The 11,757-nt window shown below is 40.7% G+C and overlaps 2 protein-coding genes across 2 annotated transcripts; both read right to left on the bottom strand.

Moving 5' to 3' along the window:
* Nucleotides 1-210: 210 nt before the first annotated feature.
* LOC141017551 (odorant receptor 131-2-like) lies at nucleotides 211-1,137 on the bottom strand. Its single transcript, XM_073492245.1, has one exon. The coding sequence runs from the start codon at nucleotides 1,135-1,137 to the stop codon at nucleotides 211-213; it is 927 nt and encodes a 308-aa protein (XP_073348346.1).
* Nucleotides 1,138-6,143: 5,006 nt separating this feature from the next.
* Nucleotides 6,144-10,970, bottom strand: LOC141012268 (odorant receptor 131-2-like). Its single transcript, XM_073485708.1, has 3 exons — nucleotides 10,041-10,970; nucleotides 6,582-6,817; nucleotides 6,144-6,498 (listed from the first exon to the last, which is right to left on the bottom strand). Exons 1-3 carry the CDS (start codon nucleotides 10,968-10,970, stop codon nucleotides 6,144-6,146), a joined length of 1,521 nt encoding a protein of 506 aa, XP_073341809.1.
* Nucleotides 10,971-11,757: the final 787 nt, after the last annotated feature.

Raw genomic sequence — 11,757 nt, 5'->3', positions numbered from 1 at the left:
AAAAAGAGGGTAACTTTAATGTCGTGTGTACAGGGAACCAGACTGGATATTTATCAATGCAATATAATCACAAACATCCTCATGAGGAGCAAATGCCAACTTGCCCCCCAAAAGATCTATTGAATCATTTCAATGACATTTCTCTGGAAAAAACAAACAAACAATATAATTAAAGCGAGAAATTTATTTTAAAAGCATAACATCATTACTTTAAAAATCCAAAGGTTTTTTATACAAGCCACAGAGAGCGTAGTATTTCAGTGCATTTAAAAACTTTTCGTCCCTAAGGCCATAAATGAGAGGACTCAGACATCTCGGAGCAAGAATAAAAGTAATGTAGTTAAAATACCTGACATTAATAAATAATAGAAAATTAGTCTGAAGTAGAGCAGCTTCTATGAATGGACACCACAGCTGGATGAGACAGAGCAGCAGCTGGATGGCATGAAGAATTACTGTTCTGAGCCCTTTCCTTGTTGACTTTTTATTCTCTCCAGATGCAGCTTTGGCCACTTTCATTATTTTAACATAACAGAATACAATAATGCTCACCATAAGTAAGAAGTAGAACTGACTGATCGCTGACCGAAGATGACCCTGCCACTTTTGAATGATGAACATTTCCACAGAGCATACATTTCTCTGAATGTAGAAGCCATGGGTTGCAGATTTAAAGAAAATGGACAGAACAGCAATGCATGGTAAACAGCTAATGCCGTGAATGAAGAGGATACAGTGCATAGAGCTGCTTGTGGAGCACAGTTCTGAGTGCCGCAGGGGCAGGCAAATGGCCACATAGCGCTCCAGAGTCATTGCTGTCAAAGTAACTGGTGTTAAATAAGTGTACAGAGACAAAGTAATATATATCATGAGACAAAACCACATTTGTATGGTAAAATTAAAATAGCTTAAAATGAGCAGGAAATCACTCAGGAGTAGAAACAGACAATCAGACAGTAGTGTCATAGCAAATAAGATGTAGCGCATGGTTGTGTAGAAGCAATCCTTCATAAAAAATGTCATGATTAGCAAAGAGTTGATGCAAAGAAAAACTATCACCAGAACCTGAACAAAAATGACCCTAACATTGTTCTTCAGAAGGGATTTACCACCATTCAAAGAATTATTCGCTGCCATATATTCTGAAATATCAAGGGTTTAGACACTTCCACAGCTCTTTCAACCAAAAGTCAGATCCAAAATTCAAGAACTCATATATCTGTCAGTATAATGTAAAATATTTGTTTAAGCAAGATGCCCAGATTTTCTGTGGCACAACACACAAATAATTTCACAGATGTGACTGGTGGAAGTTTAGATGATTAACACAAACATACACATCAGTATAATATCACATTCATTGCACTTAAAATACATTTGACAGAAACACATCAAAAGGTCAAAAGGCATTAAACCATCAGCTTAACAAAACATCCATGCATCAATCATCATCATTGTGGCACAGAGTCCCATAGATAAACATCTTCTGCTGAGCTCTGTGCAGCCCTCTGAGAGAGGACTGTGTATGAGGACTTTATAACTAACTATGACGAAACTAAACGTTTCTCACCACAGTGTTGTCATCATCAACTGTTGCCACCAACACACCTCAATGGCCATACACAAACTTACTTTGTGTTTTGTAGAGATGTTTTCCCACAAATATTAAAACTTCTCATATCACAAATCTTATGTACACATGAGGTTGGAGGTTTAAATTATAAATATGTTTTCTGTCGGATGACCAATGCAAACATGTTGATAGATGTTCTGAACTGCCACATAGGAAGGTTGGGTGTAAATCCAGCTGTAACAGTCAACAGCCTCTCCTCGAAGGCATTTGTAGCGTTGCATTAATTTGTACACATATACAGTGATGGGATTAATTGGGTTATGGCTGGCAAGCGATAAGTGAACTAAGCGATTGCTATCACTGTGTGACATGTTTTATCAGTGGAAATCATACAAAAGAAAAACAACATATTTTGTTATTATTTAAATGGACTGACAAATTCATTCAACCAGTTCATTTTATGTCATTATTTAAGTTTCTATTTAATTTATTTCATATTTTTGTCTATATATTTTTTTTACATTTGCATTTTACTCACATTTTACTTACTTTTAAACAATTTATTTGTCGTTGACTGTTCTGCACTTTTGCACATTTCATATTAAAATAGTTAACTTGTTTACGCATTCCCTCCATAAAAACGCAATTATGCGATCGCATAATTCAACGCATAATCAGCCAAAGTCCGCACATTTGCCGCATAAATCGCTGATTTCCACGCAAAATGTGTGAAATATGCGTGAAAATATCAGGGTTTTCCCTGGGTTTTTTTGAGACCAAGGTGGCAAAGGCTGGAGAACCTGGATGACATGCGCGCGTGCAAAGTGTGTGAGCCCACCTTGAGAGTGTGGTGTATTAAGTGAAAAATCATGATTTTACTAACGAAAATCTTATTTTACACCAAGATGGATCAAAAATATTATATTAAATATTATTATTATTAATATTAATATGATCATATACCATACACTAGTTCATTCCTGCTTGTACAGTATACTCACTCACCCTTGTCTGGTTTCATTCTGACCCTCATATTCTGACTGGCTAGAAGTGGTAGATCATTGGAAAAATTGACAGAGTTCAGTTAATTAACTTCACCATACAGAGATACTGTTGTGAATATGTTGACGTCTTAGGGAGACGCTAGAAACGCGGACACTTCAAATGTGCGTTAAGTTTTTAAAAAAAAATTTTTTTTAAAGCGCCTGGGGAGCGCCAAAGCTGACCATAGGAAAACAATGACTGTCCGAAATCACTCCCTACGAACTATATAAACCTGTCGTCGCATTTCTTGCGTCTAATCTAGGTGGGATCGCACCATGGATCTTTTAATAAATCCATGGATCGCCCCCTTAGCTGTCACCTGTCTCTCTCTTCCTCTGGCCTCGGTCTTTTGGCAAAGAGGGCTGTTACTTTTTTCATTTCCCTTTTCACACAGAGACGCCGCATTATCACCGCAGCAGCGGTTCGCCAATTCTCCGCCACTGGTTGTTCACACAGAGCCAAGCAGCTCCGGCGTAAAAGACGAGTTCGGCGCCACAGCTCCAGAAGAGGCGTGACGATACGTGTCATGGTGGTGACGTGTTTTTTCAACGTGTTTCCCCGGTGTTTACCTGTTAATATAAACATGTACACACTGACTGTTTATAATCATATGGATGCTGTTATAATGTGTTGTGATTGGGATCCTGACCCACCAAACATCCTGGAAAGTGACAAAGTTACGTTTTTCTCTAAATTACATAATCACATAATCGCCATCAGTAAACTGGACGCTGCCTGACTATTTCACTCGTGGGGAGGGAGGCTGTTTTCTGGGGGAAATTTCACTGAAGTCTCGGTGGAGGGCTGACATCGCGGCGATTTTTTTCATCGCGACAAACAGTTGGTGAGTTAAAGTTTTTTGCCGGGGACAAACGCTGTTTGAAGAAATGTGCAGAAATGTGACAAAGAGTCGGTCGGACAGACACTTCTCCACGTATAACTGCGGTATTTTTTTCCTCATTTAAGTTGCCAAAGACAGGACCAGTTACTACGTTACTGTTGTTAGGTCCTGTAACGTTGCTTTGTGGGACATTTCTCTATATTTTGTTGAGTGATGGACCTGTTTAGTTATCAGACAGTGAACACCATCAGACCGACACGCCCTCGCTCTGCGCTGCCGGCTTATCCGCTCACACTGGTTCGGTTCACCAATACTGCGCCTCTGATACTACCTCTGGAGGCGGATGCGGAGAATTGGCGCAGGATCCCCGCATGCAAACGGCAGTGTGAATGGGGCTCTCTCTCTCTCGTTCTTGCTGTCGTCTGCCTGCCACACATGAAGTTGAGAACTGACGTTACACTCATGACTTCTAGCTTTTAACACAGACACTAATATTTTAAACTAAACAATAATCTCTTACCTTTATCAAAGTCCTAGAACATCTCTGCCTTTATCCTGTTGGAAGTCGTAACGCTGGGAGTTGTTGGAAGTAGTAACCATAGTAACGATCTGTTTAGCGCGCTGGAGTGGGAGAGGGAGGCGTCACGTGACACGCATGCATACATTGCAAACACTGGTGAGGTATGACGCATGTGACGTTCGCGATATGTGCAGGGTGACTGTTCCCCATCCGCCCTGTAGAGGCACTACAATCCTCATATTTCTATTGTGTGAAGATGGTTGGAAACCATCATTTTCTGCCCGTATTCAACCAAGGCGGCAGCCAAATCACCAAGGCGGCCTGCCTTTGCCTTAGATAGGTAGGAAAAACCTTGAAGATGCAGGGCTTGCATGATTTCATAATCCCCGCATTTTTGTTGCAAAAAAGTCACATATATCTTCGCAGAAAGTTGAAAAATGTTGCGTTTACTTCACACAAGAGCAGCCATTTTCCTCCTGTTGCCTTGGGAACGTTATGAAGTGACGTCATCAGAAAGCTGAGAACTTAATTATTATCAGCACTTTCTGTGACGTAGTATGCTTGCTTATCATATGAAGTCATTAGAAATGACTCTTTACATTAAGGTAGTAGTCTAGTGAGCCTAGTAACAGAGTGTTGGGGGAATCACTTTTTTTTCTTATTCATCAAACTGCACTTTTTGCAAGTTCCCGCAATTTTTGCAAATTCCCGCAATTTCATCGCACAAAATTGCATAAATATCCCTCATATTCCATCGCATTTTTTAAGAAAACGTGCCGCATAATCAAGGATTTTTGCCTGCAACAATCACAAAAAAACTCCGCATTTTTCTGGAAGGACTGTTTACAGTAAGTGCATGGTTTATTTTGTTACTTTCCAGCTCACCAGTAAGCCATGGTAATGGTTGTGTGAGATGTAAAATGGACAAACGATGGAACATCGACAATATATAGTTATTCACTAAATAAAGGTAAAGGTAATTTTATTTGAATTGATAGAAGGCTTGATGAGGGTAGGGATGGGGGTCGAGGTAGGTGGATGAAGGAAAAGGGGGTCGAGGTAGGTGGATGAAGGAAAGAGGGGTCGAGGTAGGTGAATGATGGAAAGAGGGGTCGAGGTAGGTAGATGATGGAAAGAGGGGTCAAGGTAGGTGGATGAAGGTAGGAGGAGTCGAGGTTGGTGGATGAATGGAAATGGTGAGTCGAGTATGTTGGACGAACGGAAAGGGGGTTCAAGTACGTTGGACGAATGGAAAGGGGGTTCGAGTACATTGGACGAACGAAAAGGGGGGTCGAGTGCGTTGGACTTATGGAAAGGGGGTCGAGGTAGGTGGATGAAAGGAAAGGGGGTCGAGGTAGGTGGATGAAGGAAAAAGGGGGGGGGGGGGGGGGGTCGAGATCGAGATGGAGGAGAGGGGATCGTATAAGGTTGTAGAGTTTCTGGTCCGTCTAGGAACCAGGGAGGTTGAGACTCAGAGTGGGGGTACATCTCGATGAGCGCGTCTCGATTTGCGCGGCTTCATTATCCTGAAAAAGGTTTACTGGCTATGGGCTCGTCGGATATCAGAGTCGAGGAAACGTGCTGTTCAAGGTTGTTTGCCGAGATGTGATGAAGAGGTGAAAGAACTGAGGGTTCAGATATGGGTGTTGACTAAAAACGGAGGGACTGGTGAAGGGTGAGAATCCAGGATTTGAATTTCGGGGATAAGAACGGAGGAGCTCGTGCCCCTAAAGAAGTGCTGCGATGGTGACTGGATATGTTTGTAGTGGGTGAAGGAAGGGAAGAGTGAGGACGGTTGAGGGGCCGACTGGTGGTGCACCATCTACCGCCGTAGTAGCTTCTGAAAACTACTAAGAGTGCAATGTCAGTGTATGGCTGGATGTCCTCGGGCTGGGTAACTTGGTCCTTGTAAAAGAAAAGAAAGAAGAAGATGCTGTTCCGTAAAGAGAGGAAGTGGCGCCATGTTCGTGCTCCGTTTTACGAGAGTTGTCGAAGGTGATGCAGGCGCAGAGGGAGGGAATGGTGGGTGGCAGGTACGGTAAGTGGGAGATAAAGGATAGACTTTGAGGGCTGGTGTAAAGGGTGAAGTGGAGGTGTCTGAGCAGGGAGAGGAGCTGGTGCTTTGTGCAGCAGAGGAGTAGCTTCCCAGTTGGGAGGTAGGTGTGTCAAGGATACTGCCGAGGAATTAGAGGGATGTGCTGGATCCTACACATAACTTTGATGCCTGGGTGGAAACTGAAAGTGGAAACGTGGGTGAGGAAGTGGATGAACTGACTAGTCGCGGTGGTGTTTTGAGCGGAGGGGTAGAGGGATAGAAAAGGAGGAGGTTGGGAAAGACCAGCAGTGGGTGAGCCCTGGCCTGCGGTGGCAGTGGCGGTGTGCGCGGTGGCATGGTTGGTGGTGGGTGTTGGAAGTGGGTAACTGGGGGTAGCTGCAGGAGCTGCGGGGAAAGGAAGAAGGAAGAGAAGAGGAAAGGATGCTGGGATGGAGGGATGCATGTGCGTGGGATGATTAAGCGGCCTGCGGGTACAGGGAAAGAGAATAATGAGGAAAAAAGTGGGACAGGTGAGACAGGTGGGGAGCAGACACGGGGGAGATACGACCTGGCCCTCTGCAGGGGCTGGAGTGAGTCCACTGCGGCGGGCAGCACGGTGACATCATCGGCGCGACTGACGTCATCGGTGCAGTGCGAGTGTGTGGCGGCCGGAGTGGAGGTGGAGGTGGAGGCTGTGAGCAGCAGGAAAGCCGGGCTTTGTTGTCGGTCCGACAAAATGGGATGTGGATCCGGGAGTCTCAGGTTGGCAGCTGTGCAGCTGTGGGTTGGGCGCCGGGAGGCTGGCTGGTGTTCCAGATTAACACGGGACTATGTTAACTGGCGACCGTCAGCCGAATGCATCAGTGGTCACTGTAGCTACAACAGATGTTGAAAACGGGAAGAGAAAACGTAGCTGTCCTCGGATACACCTCTTTGTTCAGGTTTTCTCTGTATAAAACATACCTGATCTGTAGTTGGGCTCCTGTTTGAGTAAATGTGTCTAACCCTCAGTCGCTGTATCAGCGTTGCTGGTTGTTATGGAAGACGTTGTAAACAGGAAAAGGGAGAGTTGCTCTTCCTGTGAATGTGTATCTCTAATAAACCTTTATTAAATACACTTACTCGTCTTTGCTTCCTGTTTGAGTAAACATGCATCACATAGAAGAACTATGGAACCCTTTTAAACGAAAAAATCAAAAAAAAAATAACAGGACTTGAACTCACACTAATTGAGGGAAAAAAAACTCTAGCATGGTAACCGATTCACCATGCAAAACAGACCACACAGGTAACTGGCGGTATAGCCTATCTCACTCCTCACAACATACACGCAGAAGGTGGCCAGATCAACTTGTGACCCCAGTGTCTATACACCGTGTTGGTACTGTGATGGTTTCTAACACAAATAAGCATAACCATTATTAAATTCACTTACTCATCTTTGCTGCCTGTTGGATTAAACATGCATCACATAGAAGAACTATGGAACCCTTTTAAACAAAACAAAAAAAGAAGAAAAACAAAATTAAAAAGTACGGGACTCGAACTCAGACTCATTGAGGGAAAAAGTATTCTGCAGCATGCTAACCAATCCACTACACCAGACAAACTATGTCTTGAGCACGGCATAGCCTCTCAGCCTCCTCACAGCATACAGACAGCCACCTTTTGGATGCATAAGGTGGCTAGATCAACTTGTGACCACAGTGTCTATGTGCCATTTTGGTACTGTGATGGTTGTATAACACAAATAAGCAGCCATCTGAAAGATTTTACAAAAAATTATAATCAATGTATGTTAGTGTCTGTAAGATTATGTTATAGGCCACTTTAAATGTGTAGGAATGACAACAGTATCAGTATGCCAAGTGCTGCCCAAAGGATGCAATATATATATTATATAATCATTATTGTTATATAATATATGTTTCCCCCTATTGTTTGCCAACAAGCTTATTAGACAAGGCACAATGAAATCTGATGATATTTGACTATCCAGCAAGCACTTCTGATCCTATCACTCAGTCTCATATTGATGCGTGTTTTAGGTCTGCAGTATATCACTGATTACTTGACCCGTAAATAATAATACATTTTTGTTATTTTTAGAAATCTTTTATTAGGTTTTACAATTTTTTCCTCCAACACACAGACAACAGGACGGTATCAGCTGTTGCATAAAATTTAGCCATAATCTCCTATGTTATGTCTCCTATTTCACCTATGTGCCGATCGCAGTGATCATGTCGTCCCTGGTGTTGAGCACTTGGCTGAGATGGCTTTTTCAGTTCTGATAGTGATTTTTAGAAATCAAGGAGACTGATAACCAATATCTGGCACTGAGATTAATTTGCAGTAAAACTGAAAATCTTTGCATCAAAATTTAGTGATGGAATGAACCTAAGTACAATTTACTCAAGTACAGTTTTTTAGGTACTTTACTTGAGAATGTTCCTTTTGTGCTATTTTATACTTTTTCTCCACTATATTTATTTGATAAATTGAATTACTAGTTACTGGACAGATTCAGATTTTTCAGAGTTTGTAGGCTATTAATTATGACGTCTTATGAATCAGATTGTGTTGTGGATGGGACATTGTGTGAGAGGAGGCTGCATCAGAGCCAAAGAAACACATTTTTAAATTTATTAATTTTATCGGCAATCTGAGAGAAAATCACTGACACCAATGATCGGAAAAATGCTAAATATCGGCTCAGGTAATCGATGTTGTGTTGATCAATGTTGTGTCAATCAAATAATCTATGTGTAACATATACAAAAGTAAAATATGAATTAAAATACCACAAATTCAGTGTTCACTTCACCAGAGTTGCTCAGTCCTCTCATGTTACTGAATATAATATCTTTACTTCAACATTTTGGGGAGAAAACACTCACAGTATTTTCTTTCTGGGGGAAATGACATCAGAGGATCAATACCAGTCTCATATCTGTGTATTATATGTAAGGATACAGTAAGCAGTTGGTATGCATTTCAAGAGTTAAAGAACCTGTAGAAAATGTGTGGATTTACTTTATTTGAAAAGTTTACAAGTGTTATCAATTTGTACATTTACAAAGGTTTACATATCAACACTGTCATGATAAGGGGAAATGTAACTAGTTTTTATTTACAAAGTGTAGAGCATAGTCCAGATTAAAAAATGTAAAGCATTTGAAAGTAATAATTGGCCCTCATATAGTGTAATAAAGTGAACTTGAAGAATGTCCATTTCTGGACAACAAGGCAAACTGCTTCAATCTGTTGTGCTTGTAGACAGTCCATTTTGTATTTGAATAAATTAGGTAACAGTTTGAGTATTTCATTCTTTTAGGGATGTTCAGGCAAATCCTAAACTTATCCTGTGTGTAAAAAAAAGTCAGCATCTTCACTAGTTGTTTTTGTGGTGAACATGGAAAAATATAAGAATTTCACAGTTTGTATTGCAGTGTCAGGATGTAGATGAAAGTATGAAACTATAATAGATATCTTGGCTTGTGACATTGAAGTGTATAGCACTGTATAAGTCAGGAGCACTATCATAATATTTTTCCATATATTATATTTCCAGAAAACTATTTACACAAAAAACAAGTGGTACAATACGATAGAATATATTGTTTTGATAAAGAATTAAGGCAGTAGGCTAATTGCCCGCTTTCAATCTGTCTGTGAGCTACCTTGATCTGATTTTTATGCAGCACATGGCCTGAGTCTGTCCCCTGCAGCTCCTTATGTGACAGCTCACTGCTTTTTCATGTTCCCTTACTGAACTTCCTGCAATATTTCAAACTGATCCACTGCCAAAAGATTCAGAAAAAGAGCTTTGTCTTGTTCTTAGAAGCATACAACACAGATGTAACCTCAAAACTATCACAACTATTAAAGTTTGTAATTAGTAGAGCTTGTTGCAATGAACCAGTTAGAAATAAAACATTCTTAAAATTCTCATGTTAAAGTGAATTGCAGCCATAGTGAGTCACTTTTTTAAAGTGCACTGTGCATTTTTTCTGTTAAAAACTACTAGTCTACTTTGCAAAATATTTCTTTTATACAAGTCAAAGAAGGCATAGTTTTTTAGTGCATGAAGGAAATTATCATCCCTGAGACCATATATCAGAGGACTCAGACATTTTGGAGTAAGATAAAACAATACATAGTTAAAAAACCTTACATTAATAAATAAACTTGAACTAATCTGATATGCGTAACTCTGTATGAATGGGATCCATAGCTGGATGAGACAGAGCAGCAGCTGGAAACCATGAAGAATTACTGTTCTGAGACCTTTCCATGTTGACTTTTTATTCTCTCCGGATGCCGTTTTGGCCACTTTCATTATTTTAACATAACAGAATACAATGATGATTACCATAATCAAGAAGTAAAACTGTTGTACAGTTGACCATATGTGATCCTGCCATCTGTGCAAAATATAAATCTGCGGAGTGCATATCCTGTGTTGTGTGTACAAGCTAAGAGAGGCTGATGCAAAGAAAGAGGAAAAAATAGCAATGCAGGGTACAGAGCTGAGGCTGTGAATTATGAGGATGGAATGCACATTGATGCGTTGGGAGCACAGCTCTGCATGGCGCAGGGGCATGCAAATGGCAACATATCGCTCCAAGGTCATTGCTGTCAGAGTAACTGGTGTGACCATCGAATACAGAAGCACTACCATTGAAATATTGATACATAACCAAACTTGTATGGTAAAATTAAAATAGACTAAGAGATACTGAATATTAGATATGAGTAATAAAAAGCTATCAGACAGTAGTGTAACAGCAAATAAGATGTAGCGTGTAATTGTGTAGAAGGACTTCTTCTTGAAAAAGGTTAGGATGAGCAAAAAGTTGATGCCAAGAAACATCATGACCAGGAGCTGCACAGAAATCGCCCGGTCACTGATCTGTCTCACCTCACCACCAACCCATGAGCTGTTGTCCTCCATCACTTCTCTAGGCACATACACAAGTTGTTGAGGTACAGCCAAGTGTTAAATCATCATCTATCGAAAGACAATGTGATCCTCATCACAAAAACACTAACTGTTTTCCTGCAATGGCACAGCATTGTGCCACACATTTCCAAAGACAGATGTCTGTTCGGCCTTTGTTCTGAGCGAGGGCTCTGTATGAAGACTTTATAGGAGTGACTCCACTACAAGGAGAGTAACAGCTAATTAAAGTTTGTTCACCACAGTGTCGTCATTGACGCTTTCTGCTCGTTCTCTCATCTGTAGACTTATTTGGGTTGTAAGCCACCATTACTGTCATGGCCCCTGACTGACCCTTATCCTAACCTGACTTGTAAGCCACAGTACAACACTACAGTATATTTATTTATACATTATATGATTTATTGGTTTCCTTTTAAAATGATGGGATGTGGCTTTGTGTATCATGAAAAGCACTATATAAATAAAATGTATTATTATTATTGTTGTTGTTATTATCATTATGATGTGAACTATTATTTTAAAAAGTTCCCTCTCTAAGCTGTTTTGCCAAGACTTTTTTTTTTTTGCCCAACAGGGGAAATGGGACAGAAATCCATTTGCCCAGTCAGTTTTTATATGCCCACTATACAAATTCGACTAAAACAAACACTAGAAGTAAGTGTCATGTTTAATCTTTACTTAAAATGAAGAAATAGATTTTTTTGTGGCGGTGGGCTGAAGATGAAGTCAGACTTCAAGAAAGAAGCTGCCATGTATCCGATCGTACAGTACATCACTA

Source organism: Pagrus major, chromosome 2, assembly GCF_040436345.1.
Source record: "Pagrus major chromosome 2, Pma_NU_1.0".
NCBI classification, from domain to species: domain Eukaryota; kingdom Metazoa; phylum Chordata; class Actinopteri; order Spariformes; family Sparidae; genus Pagrus; species Pagrus major.
The sequence above is the reverse complement of the archived record's forward strand: the minus strand, read 5'-3'. Positions and strand labels throughout refer to the sequence as shown.

Excerpts from the sequence above, each read along its gene's own strand:
- LOC141017551 (XM_073492245.1), bottom strand. The coding sequence starts at position 1,137 with ATGGCAGCGAATAATTCTTTGAATGGTGGTAAATCCCTTCTGAAGAAC.
- LOC141012268 (XM_073485708.1), bottom strand. The coding sequence starts at position 10,970 with ATGGAGGACAACAGCTCATGGGTTGGTGGTGAGGTGAGACAGATCAGT. Across the intron at positions 6,818-10,040 it reads ATATTTTGCAAAGTAGACTA|CCAGCCTCCCGGCGCCCAAC; the intron begins GTAGTTTTTAAC and ends CTGGAACACCAG. Across the intron at positions 6,499-6,581 it reads CAGCCCCTGCAGAGGGCCAG|GCCGCTTAATCATCCCACGC; the intron begins GTCGTATCTCCC and ends CTGTACCCGCAG.